The 13,092-nt window shown below is 34.9% G+C and overlaps 1 protein-coding gene across 1 annotated transcript in view; it reads left to right on the top strand.

Annotated features, from left to right (window-relative positions):
* LOC109714099 (la-related protein 1C-like) overlaps positions 1 to 7,543 on the top strand; it is an 11,049-nt gene extending 3,506 nt beyond the window's left edge. Inside the window, exons 5-6 of the mRNA XM_020238532.1 lie at positions 5,960 to 6,031; positions 6,596 to 7,543. Coding sequence (XP_020094121.1) covers positions 5,960 to 6,031; positions 6,596 to 6,955 — 432 coding nt within the window. The 3' untranslated portion in view covers positions 6,956 to 7,543. The remainder of the gene's footprint in view (positions 1 to 5,959; positions 6,032 to 6,595) is intronic.

Raw genomic sequence — 13,092 nt, 5'->3', positions numbered from 1 at the left:
ACATAATATAGACGTAGGATACACTAGACATAATGAGTCATTGGGCCTTTCGTACTCATAAGTTGTTTTGATGATGGAGCTGTCCGAAATCGACGATCATCTGTTAAATATGATCTAGAGTATTTGAAATTTTAGAAAATAAATTTCGTAATTTTTTGGAAATCATAATAAAGTCCATCAAGCGGGCATAAAATGAACGGTCAAAATCGAACGATGTCTTAAAAATGGATGATCGGACCCTTCAATTTAAGATCGGAGTTATTGATCTTTATTTAGGTAGTGAATAGAATTTTCTATCAAAAATTCAACCAATTCGAATTTTTTTGCATCGCTAAACTAGCAAGTATTCCATACCGGCCGTTAAAAATTGTCAATTTTGTGAGCTTTTGATCGTGAGGTAAATGATGTCGAAAAATTATGAAATTTGATTTCTAGATGTTTCAAATGCTCTAGATAACGTTTAACGGTGTGGATCATCGATTCGGAAGCTCTATCATCGAAAACAACTTACGAGTACGAGGGCGATCGTACTCATAATAGTATAGTAGCCGGACTCTATATATATATGTATATATATATATGTATACATATATATGTATACATATATATGTATACATATATATACATATATACATATAGGCTAGGGTTACTATACTTTTATGAGTATAGAGCCTTTCGTACTCATAAGTTGTTTTTGATGATGGATCTTTTGAATTGACGATCCACTCCATTAAATATGATCTAAAGTATTTGAAACTTCTAAAAAATAAATTTCGTAATTTTTCGAAATCATAATAAAGTCCATCTAGCGGGCATAAAATGAACGGTCAAAATCGAACGACGTTCTAAAAATAGATGATCGGATCCTTCAATTTAAGATTAGAGTTATTGACTTTTATCTAGGTAGTGAATAGAATTTTCTATTAAAAATTCAACCTATTCCGATTCTTTTACAACGTTAAACTAGCAAGTATCCCATACCGGCTGTTACAAATTGTCAATTTTGTGAGCTTTTGATTGTAAGGTAAATGATATCGAAAAATTATGAAATTTGATTTCTAGAAGTTTTAAATGTTTTAGATAATGTTTAACCGTATGGATCGTCGATTTGGAAGTTCTATCATCGAAAACGACTTATGAGTACGAGAGCGATCGTACTTATAAGAGTATAGTAGCTGGACTATATATATATATATATATATATATATATATATATATATATATATAGGATTAGGCTACTATACTATCTATAGTATAGGTGCTCTGGTACTATAGTCTTATCTTCGATTTTAGGGTATTCAAATTAACGATCTACACCGTTAAATATGATCTAGGGTATATGAAGTTCTTAGGAATAAAATTTTAATTTTTTTCGACATCGTTTACATAGTAAATAAACTATGTCAAAATGGACAGTGGAAATTGAATAATCTTTAAAATTTCAGCATAGGACTTTTAAATTCAAGATCAAGAATGTTAACCATAATCTAGATAGTTTAAAAGTATTTTCCTATCAAAATTTGAAGAAAATTTAAGATTCTTTACATCGTTAAACTTCCAACTGCCATAGGTAGCCATGAAAATTGACAATTTTAAATGGTTTGATCATAAAGTAAAGTAAACTGTATCGAAAGTATAAAATTTTATTTCTAAAAATTTTAAATACCTAGATCATTTTACGGTAATGTGATCGTTGATTTGAACACCCTAGATCGAACGAAGAGCTACAGACTGGAGCCTCGGTACTATAGATATATAGGAGACTTAGCTCTAATATATATATACTATATTATATATATATATATATATATATATTATATATATATATAGTCCAGCTACATATACTATCGATAGTACTAAGCCTTTGTACTATTGGAGTTTTTTATGTTAGATCGACCCTTTGATCATTCACCCGTTAGATTATACTATTAAACCAACACCCATCAAACCCTAGGCGACACTATCAATGTTAACGGAGAACCATACTATCATTTCCTAAACCGCAACGATCCTTCAATCCAACGGTAAAAACTCAATAGGACTGAAGGCTTATTTACTATTGATAGTATAGTAGCATATACTCTCTCTCTAATTATATATATATATATATGATAATATAATATAATATATAGAATGAGCTAGAATACCTTTTAGAAGCACCAACCCTTAGTGCTTGTAAGTTTTGCCCTCTGGATCTACTCTTAATACTAATTTACCGAGTCAAACACTATTCCCACCTACTATTACTACCCATCATCTCAATCCTACATCTCTCCATCGATGCCTTAAAAACTCAAAAGCAACCACCCCTTGGCTTTTGAAGTAGGTTGGTTAATACTATGAGTGTAGTTACGGAGGCCTCACGTGTTACCAAGTTGTTTTCAATGATGCGGCTCCAAATCGACGATCAGCTCCGTAACTTGAATCTACACTATTAAAAAGTATTGGAACTAAATTTCATAATTTTTTGAATCATTTGCTAGTGATCAAGAGGTCCTCAAATATGAAATATTTAATGGTCGATCTGTGATGCTTGTGAATTTAACGGTGTAAAACAATCCAAATCTGATGAAATTTTTATAAGAAATTCAATTTTCACTATTTAGAGTAAGAAACACCATTTGATGCTTTAATTCAATCTTTTATAATCATCTTTTTTATGAGATTTTGTATTTTCAGTGTTCATTTTTAGACACTTGTTTGATAGGCTAAAATTGATGTCAAAAAAATAATGAAATTTAGTTCTAATACTTTTAATAGTGTAGATCAATCTAACGATAGCGTAGTTCGATTTGAAGCTACGTCATTGAAAAACAATTTGTAGACATGGAGCCCTCCGTGACACTGATAGTAATAGCCAGCCTAGCTCTCTCTCCTTCCCTCTCTCTCTCTCTATATAATATATATATATATATATAATTGAGCTAAGAAAGATACTCTCAAAAGCACCAAGGGGGTGGTGCTTTTGAGTTTTTAATCATTGGATGGAGAGATGTAGGGTTGAGATGTTGGTGGTAGGTGGTGGTAGGTGGAATAGTGTTTGATCCAAAGGGTATTAGTAATTAAGGAGTAGATCCAAGGGCTAGGAACTTAGAAGCACCGAGGGGTTGGTGCTTTTGGTGCTTCTAAAAGTATTCTAGCTCAATTCTATATATATATATATATAAACACACACATATTCCAGCTATGGAGCTTCTAAAAGCACCAAGCACTTGGTGGTGGTAAGTTTTCTGCCGTTAGATCTATCTTTTTGGCCAATTCTATCCCTTAGATTATGCTATTCCACCAATCACCCACTCAACTCTAGGGGACCACTATTATTCTAACCCTACAAATCTTCATCTAAAGGCCGAAACCTACAAGCACTAATGACTTGGTGCTTTCAAATGCATAGGAGATCAATTCTATATATATACACAAACACGTATGTATGTATGTGTATATATGTATTTGTATGTAGAGTTGGGCTAGAATACTCTTTAAAGTATTCGGGCTCTGGTACTCTTGAGTCATTTTTGATGATGGGACGTTTGAATGTATATATGTATATACATACACATATATACACACACGTATGTATGTGCGTATATATGTATATGTATGTAGAATTGGGCTAGAATATTCTTTAATGTATTTGGGCTCTGGTACTCTTTTAAGTCATTTTTGATGATGGGATGTCCGAATCGACGATCCAGACCTTGGAAGTTGATCTAGAGCATATTAACCTTTTAAAAATTGAATTTGTAATTTTTCGACATCATTTAACTTGCAATTGATATCATTCAACTTGCAATCAAGTAATCCCAAAATTGAACAATTTTTACGGTCTACATGATGCGTTTTCTCGTTTTATGGTGTGGCATGTTCTAAATTAGTTTAATTTTGATAGAAAATTTTCTTAACTTTTTAGATCAAAATGAATAATCTTGATCTTGAATTTGAGAGTTCTATCATAGATTTTTAGAGGCTTGTTCGTTATTGGCCGTTCATTTTGCGGCCACTTGCTGAACGAGAAAATGATTTCAAAAAAGTTATGAAACTTGATTTCTATGAGGTTCAAATGCTCTAGATCAACTTGAACGTTGTAGATTGTCAATTCCCATCATCTTGAATTCAGATGTCACATGTATGTATGTATGTATACACATGTATGAATTAATTTTGTTTAACATTTTACTTTGTGACTGAAGGGACCATTTGGATGCATGAATATCGTGTTAAACCTATCTTTTTTGTTTAGGGACGTAGTAATTGGTATTTGTCTGAATAGGTCTCAACAACTGCATAGCGTACACAGCCTCTAAATCATTGTCCGGGAGCATGATAAATCATCTGTTGATCGAAAGAATCATCCTTTACAATTAGGATATCGGGACCTTGCAACAGACTGAATTCAAAACTACTCCGTTCTTGCTTTGCCAATTATCTTTTCCATTATACAGATAAACATTTTTGGGTCTGCTGGTCTAACACTTGTTTGCTACTCTTTCTGTTTTCTCATATCTCCAATGGTGACTTATGATGTTGGCTGTTTTTGTGCACATCATATATTGTTCTGCACGTCAGAGACTGAATTACTGTTTTTGCCGGAAAGGTGGCTGCCAAACTTGTTCAGTGGCTTTGCGAGTCTGATCAATTACTTCTGATGTCTATACTGCTGCAGTTTAGCATGCTTCTGCTTAATTTCTTTTTCTTATTTTAGATCAAAATGCTAAAGGAGGTATATAAGGCAATGCTACACAAATCTTGAAATTGAGACAATTCAATATTAAATTTGACTCTGCTGGTTTTAATATCGACAGATCATAGTCTCTTATTTCTTTGTACATCACATTTGCTTATATAAGCTGAATTGGATTGTAGAATAGGCTACATTTTAGAAGGATGTGTTGGTCAATACAAGGATAATAATGAAATCATTAGATATGAATAACAAGCAATGTTGCACAAACATGCATGTGAGACAAATATATACATTATATGGCTGCAGTGGTATGACAATTTCTAGATATTTTAGGATACACTATGTACATTTATTTCCTAATATTTTGAATTAATTATATTTTCTTTCTTAGTATCTGATGCAAATTGACTTACTTCTCGCCTTATTAGTGGCCTTTATATTTGCTTGTTTGGACTATATCCGCCCACTATATGGGTCAGTTCAAATTATTTGCGGCACACTTGCTTATATTCTTTTTCCGATTATTTAGATTTTCAAGATTAGATTTGTTAGAGAATATCATCTATGTGTGCTGAGATGTTACATGTTGCTTTACTAATTATTACTGATTAACTCGGTAAGATAATCTAGTCTGCCTCTTCTCTGGCAGTCCTCTCTGGCTAATTTATCTCATTTGAAATGTTAGGTTCGTTGTCATTGTTTATCTTTTTTGTTTTTTTTCCCCCTCTTCTATGTGATTGGAGGAGCCAGTGATGAACTTCTTTCTGATTGTTACCATTAGTTTGAAACCTAATCGACAACAAAGCAAAAAGTTACTATACTTCTCCTGTGGTTATAATTAGAATATGGTGCAAGTATGCAAACTCACAGTAACAAAATTAAGGCAATCTATGGTGTCTTCGATACCATAGATTAGAAATAGGATATACAATACCAAAAGTACCTTTAGTTATTGGATCCACAAATGTGATGTACTCTGGGAGCAATGCGCACTAAGCAGCATACTGTGCTACCTACAATGAAGTGTCATGTTTGTGGTTGGTCTGTTATGCAGTCTTCTATCCATGGTGCTATGAACCTAAGTACGATTTAAAGACGCGATGATGGTCGTTATTCGTGAAACATTTGATTTATGGAAATGAAGTCTTACATTGGTTGATTAGCCTTATAACCATGCTAATCATCTTGAATTCCGTTTGTTCTCATTTTTTTTGAATTTTATCTAATATTTTTTATGCATGTTCATGACAACAGCCTGCTAAAATGTTTTTGCAGGTCAGAGAAATCACCAATAGCCTGGAGTTTATAGTAGAAACAGTGCAGTTATCAACCGTGGCGGAGCTACAGGTATCCTTTTTTCTAGTCTATTTCAATATTAACATTTTTCTGAACTCTTCCAGCCACATTTATTCACATTATTTGGCAAACTATAGACATTTTCTGAAGGAATTCTCGTTCCATCGTACAAACTAAGTCCCGATTAATGCCTCTTTCTAGATTGCTTTAGGGTAAGACATCAATGATGTACAGAAACTTAAACATGCTATTGTGTTCTATATAATTTCGTGAATCTCTTTAGGTAGTTTGGTTGAGAGATAACGGAGATAAGTTCGTCTATTTTAATTTTTCTACTATTCAGGTATAACTGGTTGACATTAGATTGTCAATGTAATGAGGAGGGATAGTTGTGATGGTTAGGGGCCCAAGTTAAAGCGAGTGACAACCGAATTATCCTAGAAAGCCGGAACTAGCAGAACAACTATCCACGGCCATGTATCAGCTGTGTTTGACAGAATGAGGGATAACTTTAACCTTATTGTCTGTGAAATGAGCGTTACCATAATGTTAAACTATTGGTTTTTTGTCTGCGGGTTTCTTTTCTTTCTTATTATCTCTTATGCTCTTATATAGGGAGATAAGATAAGGAGGCGCAATGACTGGATGAATTGGGTGCTTCCCAAACCTAACAATATTATTTCTGCTTCTGGTCCATCCTCTCCTGCTACTCCTGCTTCTGCTGCTACCAATGTGGATACTCTTTCTGCTCATTTTCAAACTTTCGGACTGGATGCGATGAACATTCGAAGTCGCATGAGGGGACCAACTCGTGCAGATTCAATTCTTAACCGATCAGCGTCTGGTAATAATCTTAATACCTGGCCACAAAGGGGGGATATTCACGGCAATGGGGTAAATCATGCTTTTACTGGGCATACTGATTCAAGTGAACAAAATTCTGCAAGGAGTTTAGCCAGGAGTGACACCTTATGAGCTTTAGTTTAAGAAAATTCTGTGGAGGGGGCATATATTGGGAAGGGATCAAAAGAAGTTTAGGAAAGGATCCTCTGGTTCGGGTAATATGTTTTCCTTGTTTAGTTATGGGCGTAATAAACAGCATTGAAAAAAAGAGCTAAATGCAAACAAAGACACAAACTATAAGAATTAGAGAAAATTAAAACAAAAATAGAAGATAGGGGGAGAATTAAGCCAACAATTAGGTGTGTTTTATCTTATGGTTTAAGTGGTGGTTCTTTTGGATGGCGGTATCTCATTATGGCCGTTGGCTGGTATCTGTTCCCATCAGACTTCAGTTTGGCTGCAAACCTCCAACCTTTTTTTTTGGGGGAGGGTCTGAGCTGTCATTTTGAGAGTCAGGATAAGATGAGCAATAGGTTTGGCTGCTTTCCTTTTCAGATCCTTCTAAAGACTCATTTTTTAATTCATTTTTCTTTCCACTTTTTATTATCATTTCACCTTAAAAGAAGGCATAAATTAATTACTTGCTGCTAGACAGCTATCAGATACTTACTGTAAAAATCTATCTTTTATTTGGACTATGAATTCGTGCTTTTCTATTCATTGTGGGTCTAAAGCTTATTTTAGTTATAGAATGCTAGTCTATAGTTTGCTTTTCCGGCTCTAGTTTATCTTTCGATGTGCTTGTTTATCTCTAGGATACTAATCAGCTGCTCTAATTGTGCATTCAAAATGCACATTTCTTACATCCCTTGTATGGTCTTTGTACTGGCTCACAGGATTGGGGATTGCACTCTAGCTTTTTGTTTTCATAGCAAAAAGGCACCATACCGGGACTGTCTTTGTGATTATTCAGTTTTAGATTTTATTAATATTTATCATTCCTGACATTTGGATGGAGTCAATATCAGTTACTGAGGTTGGAGAATTAAACATGAAACTTGGGTTTTAGGTTTGATTCTCACAGCAGTAGAATTTACCCTGGTGAATCCTCAAATGAATTTGCTATTTGAGCTGCATTCGAATGGTTTGTCCTGTCTACAGCAGGGGATGTGATTAGATTGCAAAAGAAGGGGTCAGTCGGCTTCTGGAATCCTGTTTTTCCTTCCATTTTTCAGCCTGGGTAAAAATGCTAGTTATATCATGTTGTTTTACTACTGTCTCCTTACATCCCGAAGTTATCAGATGAGATAGATAGCTCAATAGGGGGGCAGAAGCTCGTCTCCCTGATTATAGTCCTTGTTAGGATTTTTAAGGTTGTAGTGCCTATACTGCTCATGGAATGCTTTATCATTGGAAAGAAGTGTTACATGAGAAAAGCTCAAAACTGTGTCCCTAATTGCGTGTTGTGATTGTGTTCCACAGTAGTGTTAGTCGTGTCAATTTAAAAACAGTCTAAATATCTGTAATAGGACCTCAACTAGATGCTCATAACGTTTGACTCTTCTAATTGTGTCACATTGTGTCATGCCGAAACATTCTTGGGGTAAAGGGTAAACAAGTTTGTGTTGTATCGATGTTGGAGTTCTCTCAGTAACCTTTTGTCATGTTGGTTGTGTTGGAGTCATTTAATCACGCGCGTCAGAAATTGCCAACCCTAGCCGGTCTTAGGTCCTGACTGTGGGGTTTCTTTAACGGTTGCTGACCTCCTATTTTCTGTGAACTCTTTCAAAACTTTGGCCCCCAGGCTCCATCCTCATGAAGTGAAGCATTTGATCTCCAGAACTTCTACAAGTAGTAAAATTATCTTACTATGACCAACTTTCATGTTCATTGATGGGCATGATGATGTGGATGCTGGGTGAAGCCGTGAAGCATCGTTTACTTGAAAATTCGCCATTAAACTCTCTTTTTAATATTCGTCCAAGTAGCCTCTTCACTAGAAACTCGTAACTTTTTTTTTTTTTTTTTTTTTTTGAGAGATAGGTAGCATGCTAGCTGCTTCGTTTATTCCTTATTCTTCTTTTCAAATGAGCACTTCTGTTATCAGATGCTCCTTTTAACGTAAAAGGGAATAACTTGGAAGTTTTCTTCCAGAAGATGCATATGTGGCATTCAGGCCATCGTTCTTGTTATAGTGGGCTTAAACAGTAGATGACGGCAGCATCCAATGTGGTATACAGAAGTTCCAAGGGGTCCACTGATATCCATTTGAGAAGAATAAGGGCTTAAGTAAAACATTTGTTGTAGTATAGGAGCTAACAATGCTTTGCATACTTTTTACTTACTCCTTTTAGGTCTTTTCAATGTTCTTTGCTAGACTCATAAATGGTTACCTTGATACTTCAATGGCAAAGTTCCATGTTTTCCCGGTCTTGCATACTAGCGTTCTCTCTCTAGATCGATCTCTCTCTCTCTCTCTCTCTCTCTTTGAGCTGTTGTTTGTGGCGGAGCGGGAGGGGTTAAAATTAGTAGCGATTGCGAGAAAGTGGAAACCTCGTGTTTGGTTGGCTGATTGTTTTTGTGAAGCAATTGGTCCGTACCCATTGGAACCCGCAAATGAAACTTCTGAGGATGTCATTACTTTGTGTAGCGGGGTGGGAACTGGATCTGGATGTAGGCCTCCGACGGCGCGATTTTGGATTCCACAAGCTTGCGAGTTTGCTGGACCCGAGATCAAAACTACCAAAACTTGCCCTCGGAGCCTATGATCGGGCGCGGGCGCTCATACGGGTCTTATTCTTTTCTTTTGGAAGAAACAAGGTTACTCAAAAAGTTAAAAAAAAGATAAATTCATTAGAAAGAAGGGGAAGGTCTCTCAACTCTGTGTAGTAGCTTTGTAGTTGGAATCATCGCTAGTGTCGTGAGTTAAGCTTATAAGTGCCAATGACAAAGACCACCAGTTATTTCCTTGACAAAATCCAAGGGGTCCAGAGAATTTTCAGGGTGGATGTAACACATCTAGGATTTGAAACAGTCATATGGATATATAAATATAGTTGGACTAAACCTCTTAATCCCTTAAGCGATGTTTGGTTGGAGGATAAGTGTGGAATAAAAGGTTTATTCCATTCTTATCCTCCAAACACAAACAAAAAATGGTGAGAACATTAGTTCCTACCCCTTAACGGGCTATTTTAGAATTGCCCGTTAAGAGGTGGAAACTAGTGTTCTCACCCCAAGGTGGAACAAGCTGGGATAACCCAGCTTGTTCCACCCGTGAAGAGAGAGAGAGAGAGAGAGAGTGAGTGAGTGAGTGAGAGAGAGAATTTTTAACTTATTATAAAATTTAAATTTCGTAAGTTTAAATTTTAAAATTTATAATTTTTTATTACAAAATTTAAAATTTAAAATTTAAATTTTTTAATTTTAAATTTTAAAATTTGATATTTTAAATCTTTTTATTTAGAATTTGATATTTTGTATTTTTAAATTAAAATTTCATCTTAAATTTAAAGTTTAAAATTTAAAATTATAAATTTGAGATTTTAAAATTTTAAAATTAATTTTAAAATTTAAAATTTAAAATTTTATATTTTAAATTTTAAAATATATATATATAAAATATAAAAATTCAAAATCTAATATAAAGAAAAGAATAATATTATTATTTTTTGTTTATAACTATCCACTTTAATTTTTATTCTATCTTACCTAACCAAACCAAACGATACCTTAGAGATTAAAAGGATTTAGCATATCAGGACTTAGAATAGTTTTAAGATGAATGACCCTCTTGAGAAGTGCGGTGTTATAGTTGACATTTAAGTCAATCAGCGGCGGAAAGTGTGAGATGAGTTTCAGTTGAGTTAGGATCATACAACAAGTGGAGCGTGACTTCCTGGTTGACGATTGTTGTGGGTGGAGCGCGTCTCGCCACAAGGTCGGCTAAGGTTATAGCGAGATGAGTCTCATATCACATAATATTTATGACTGTGCTTGAGTCTAACAAGAACATAAATAGCTTAAAAGTGGGAGAGAATGTTACACCCTTTAGTATCTGATAGTACTATATATAAGAGATAGTTGGATCAAATTTTTTATCCTGACTTTGGGCGGTGGTTAGTTTTAAGAGATTAAGATTAAGTATGCTGGAATGAGAGTAGCTCTAGAATGGGTGTCTCTCTTGAAAAGTGTGGCATCACAGTAGAACGATTAGTCTTGTGATCCGCAGAAAGTGTCGTAGTCTAATTCAAATTTAATTTTGAATATAATTTCGATCAAACTTGATTTGACATACAGTTGATCAAAACTTATCCAGGATAGGGCGTTCGATACAGGTAGTTTGAGATTTTTTTCACCTTTGGTCGGCACTATATCTTCTATAATTTGTGCATAATTTTTTTTTTCTTTGTATATTAGGGTAATCCTCTAAATCGAATTCATGATCCATCACTTAAACAATATAGAGATTTTTCTGCCTATACAAACAAGTCATGCCTTTGAATGAAAGACAATTTCGAATCAGCTCTGTCTACGAACGAGGAATCTCTAAGTAATGCAACTATGAATTATGAATCTCGTGGAGAGTTCGATCCTGCCTAAGGAGGAATTCGATATAGAGATTTTTCTGCTACACGACTTAACAATATTTAGTTGAGTATTACTTTTACGGTGCGTTTGGTTCGCACTATAAAAGATTACTAGAAGTAAAAAGATATCTGAAGTTTAGAAAAAAAAAAAAGATAAGTCTAGAGAGAGATATGAGGTTAGACTGTAAAGAAAAATAATACCAACTAGCCGACGGGTTGGAAGAAAAAAAGATATTAGACATATTATAATTACTCCAATATATTAATATAAGGATACCCACCATTTCTCAAAGGAACGAGATTAGTACTTTGGGATGCATCTCATTCCCAAGTAAATCTAGCATTACTAACTAGATTACTTAGTGCATTTAGCCAAACACCGTCATATTTTTTTATTTCTATTGGATTACTAGGAATCTTAAAAAAATAGCACGAACCAAACGCACCCTTATTGTACAACAGTGCTAAACATCCATCGTCAGTGGTAGGGCGTCGGCACTCTCTTTAATTGTAGGTTGTTTGTTTGGGCCCGCTTTTGGTGTGATGTTTGGGAAAGATGAGTCCTCTTGATCTGTTTGGTCGCATATTTTCTACATAGTGCTTGGCAAGTATTTGCTCTAATACTAATCAAGCACAACGAATCGAAAACGTGAGCATAAGTAACCTACTTGACTTGGATAGTCGACTAGTTGAATCCAATATAACCCTAAAATCCGGGATAATTTGGACCATAAAAATGGGAGGAAATGAAACGACCTTATCCAGCGTTCATCGTACAGACCTTATAAATCTCAAATTATGATGGACAGTGAATGTGACTATCTCACTATGAGGATTGTCCCCGTAAAATTTTTATCCAGGAAAGTGCGACAACTAATCAACACGAAAGATCAGCTAATTTACACTTGAAATGATCCAAACTGGAATGACATAAAACTCAAAACAACATTGGTACAGCGCAAACACCTAAACGCAATATAGAATGAAGCATAAATCCCAAGGCCATCCTAGAGCTAAATAACCGGAGACCCAAACAACTTAAATCTCGAACTACTTGAGACCTGAAGCTCGAATCGATTAAAACTCAAACTTGAAATTTTGATAGTTAAAACCTAATGACTCGAAAACACATAGACACAAATCTAGATCTAATCAAAACCTGAACCGTTTGAAAGCCAAAATAGCCCGAACGTGCACGGCCTAAAATTTGATGCAACTCGAGACCTATACTTGCGCGAACAACCGGAAATGATCTGATCGAATGCCAGCCAACACAACGCGCCTGATTACCACCTCTTATAAACTAATCACTTATTGAAATTAGTTCATTAGCATTATAAGCTCGATAATTAAGTTTTTTGAAAGTTCTGTAGTGAGCTGATTGTCACTTTGGTAGGAAATTAAGCAGCTCAACCCTTTTTTTTTTTTTTTTTATTTGCGTGCAGGACAAATGTATAGTCCGGTTCCCTTCTTCGGATGTTCCATACCTAGTGTCTTGCTACTACATAGTCTGCTTGATGCAGGCCAAGATAAGAGCATATCATAAATATTATAGCACATGAAAAGAAGAGCTAAAGAGTAGAGAAGAATAAACAAGAAGAAGAAGAGGGATAGGCTATATATATAGTATACATACAGGTCATACAAGCACTAAAGAAAAATTACACATCATGTAGATCC

This window comes from Ananas comosus, linkage group 8 (genome assembly GCF_001540865.1).
Source record: "Ananas comosus cultivar F153 linkage group 8, ASM154086v1, whole genome shotgun sequence".
Lineage (NCBI taxonomy): Eukaryota > Viridiplantae > Streptophyta > Magnoliopsida > Poales > Bromeliaceae > Ananas > Ananas comosus.
This window is presented reverse-complemented; position numbering and strand designations above follow the sequence as displayed.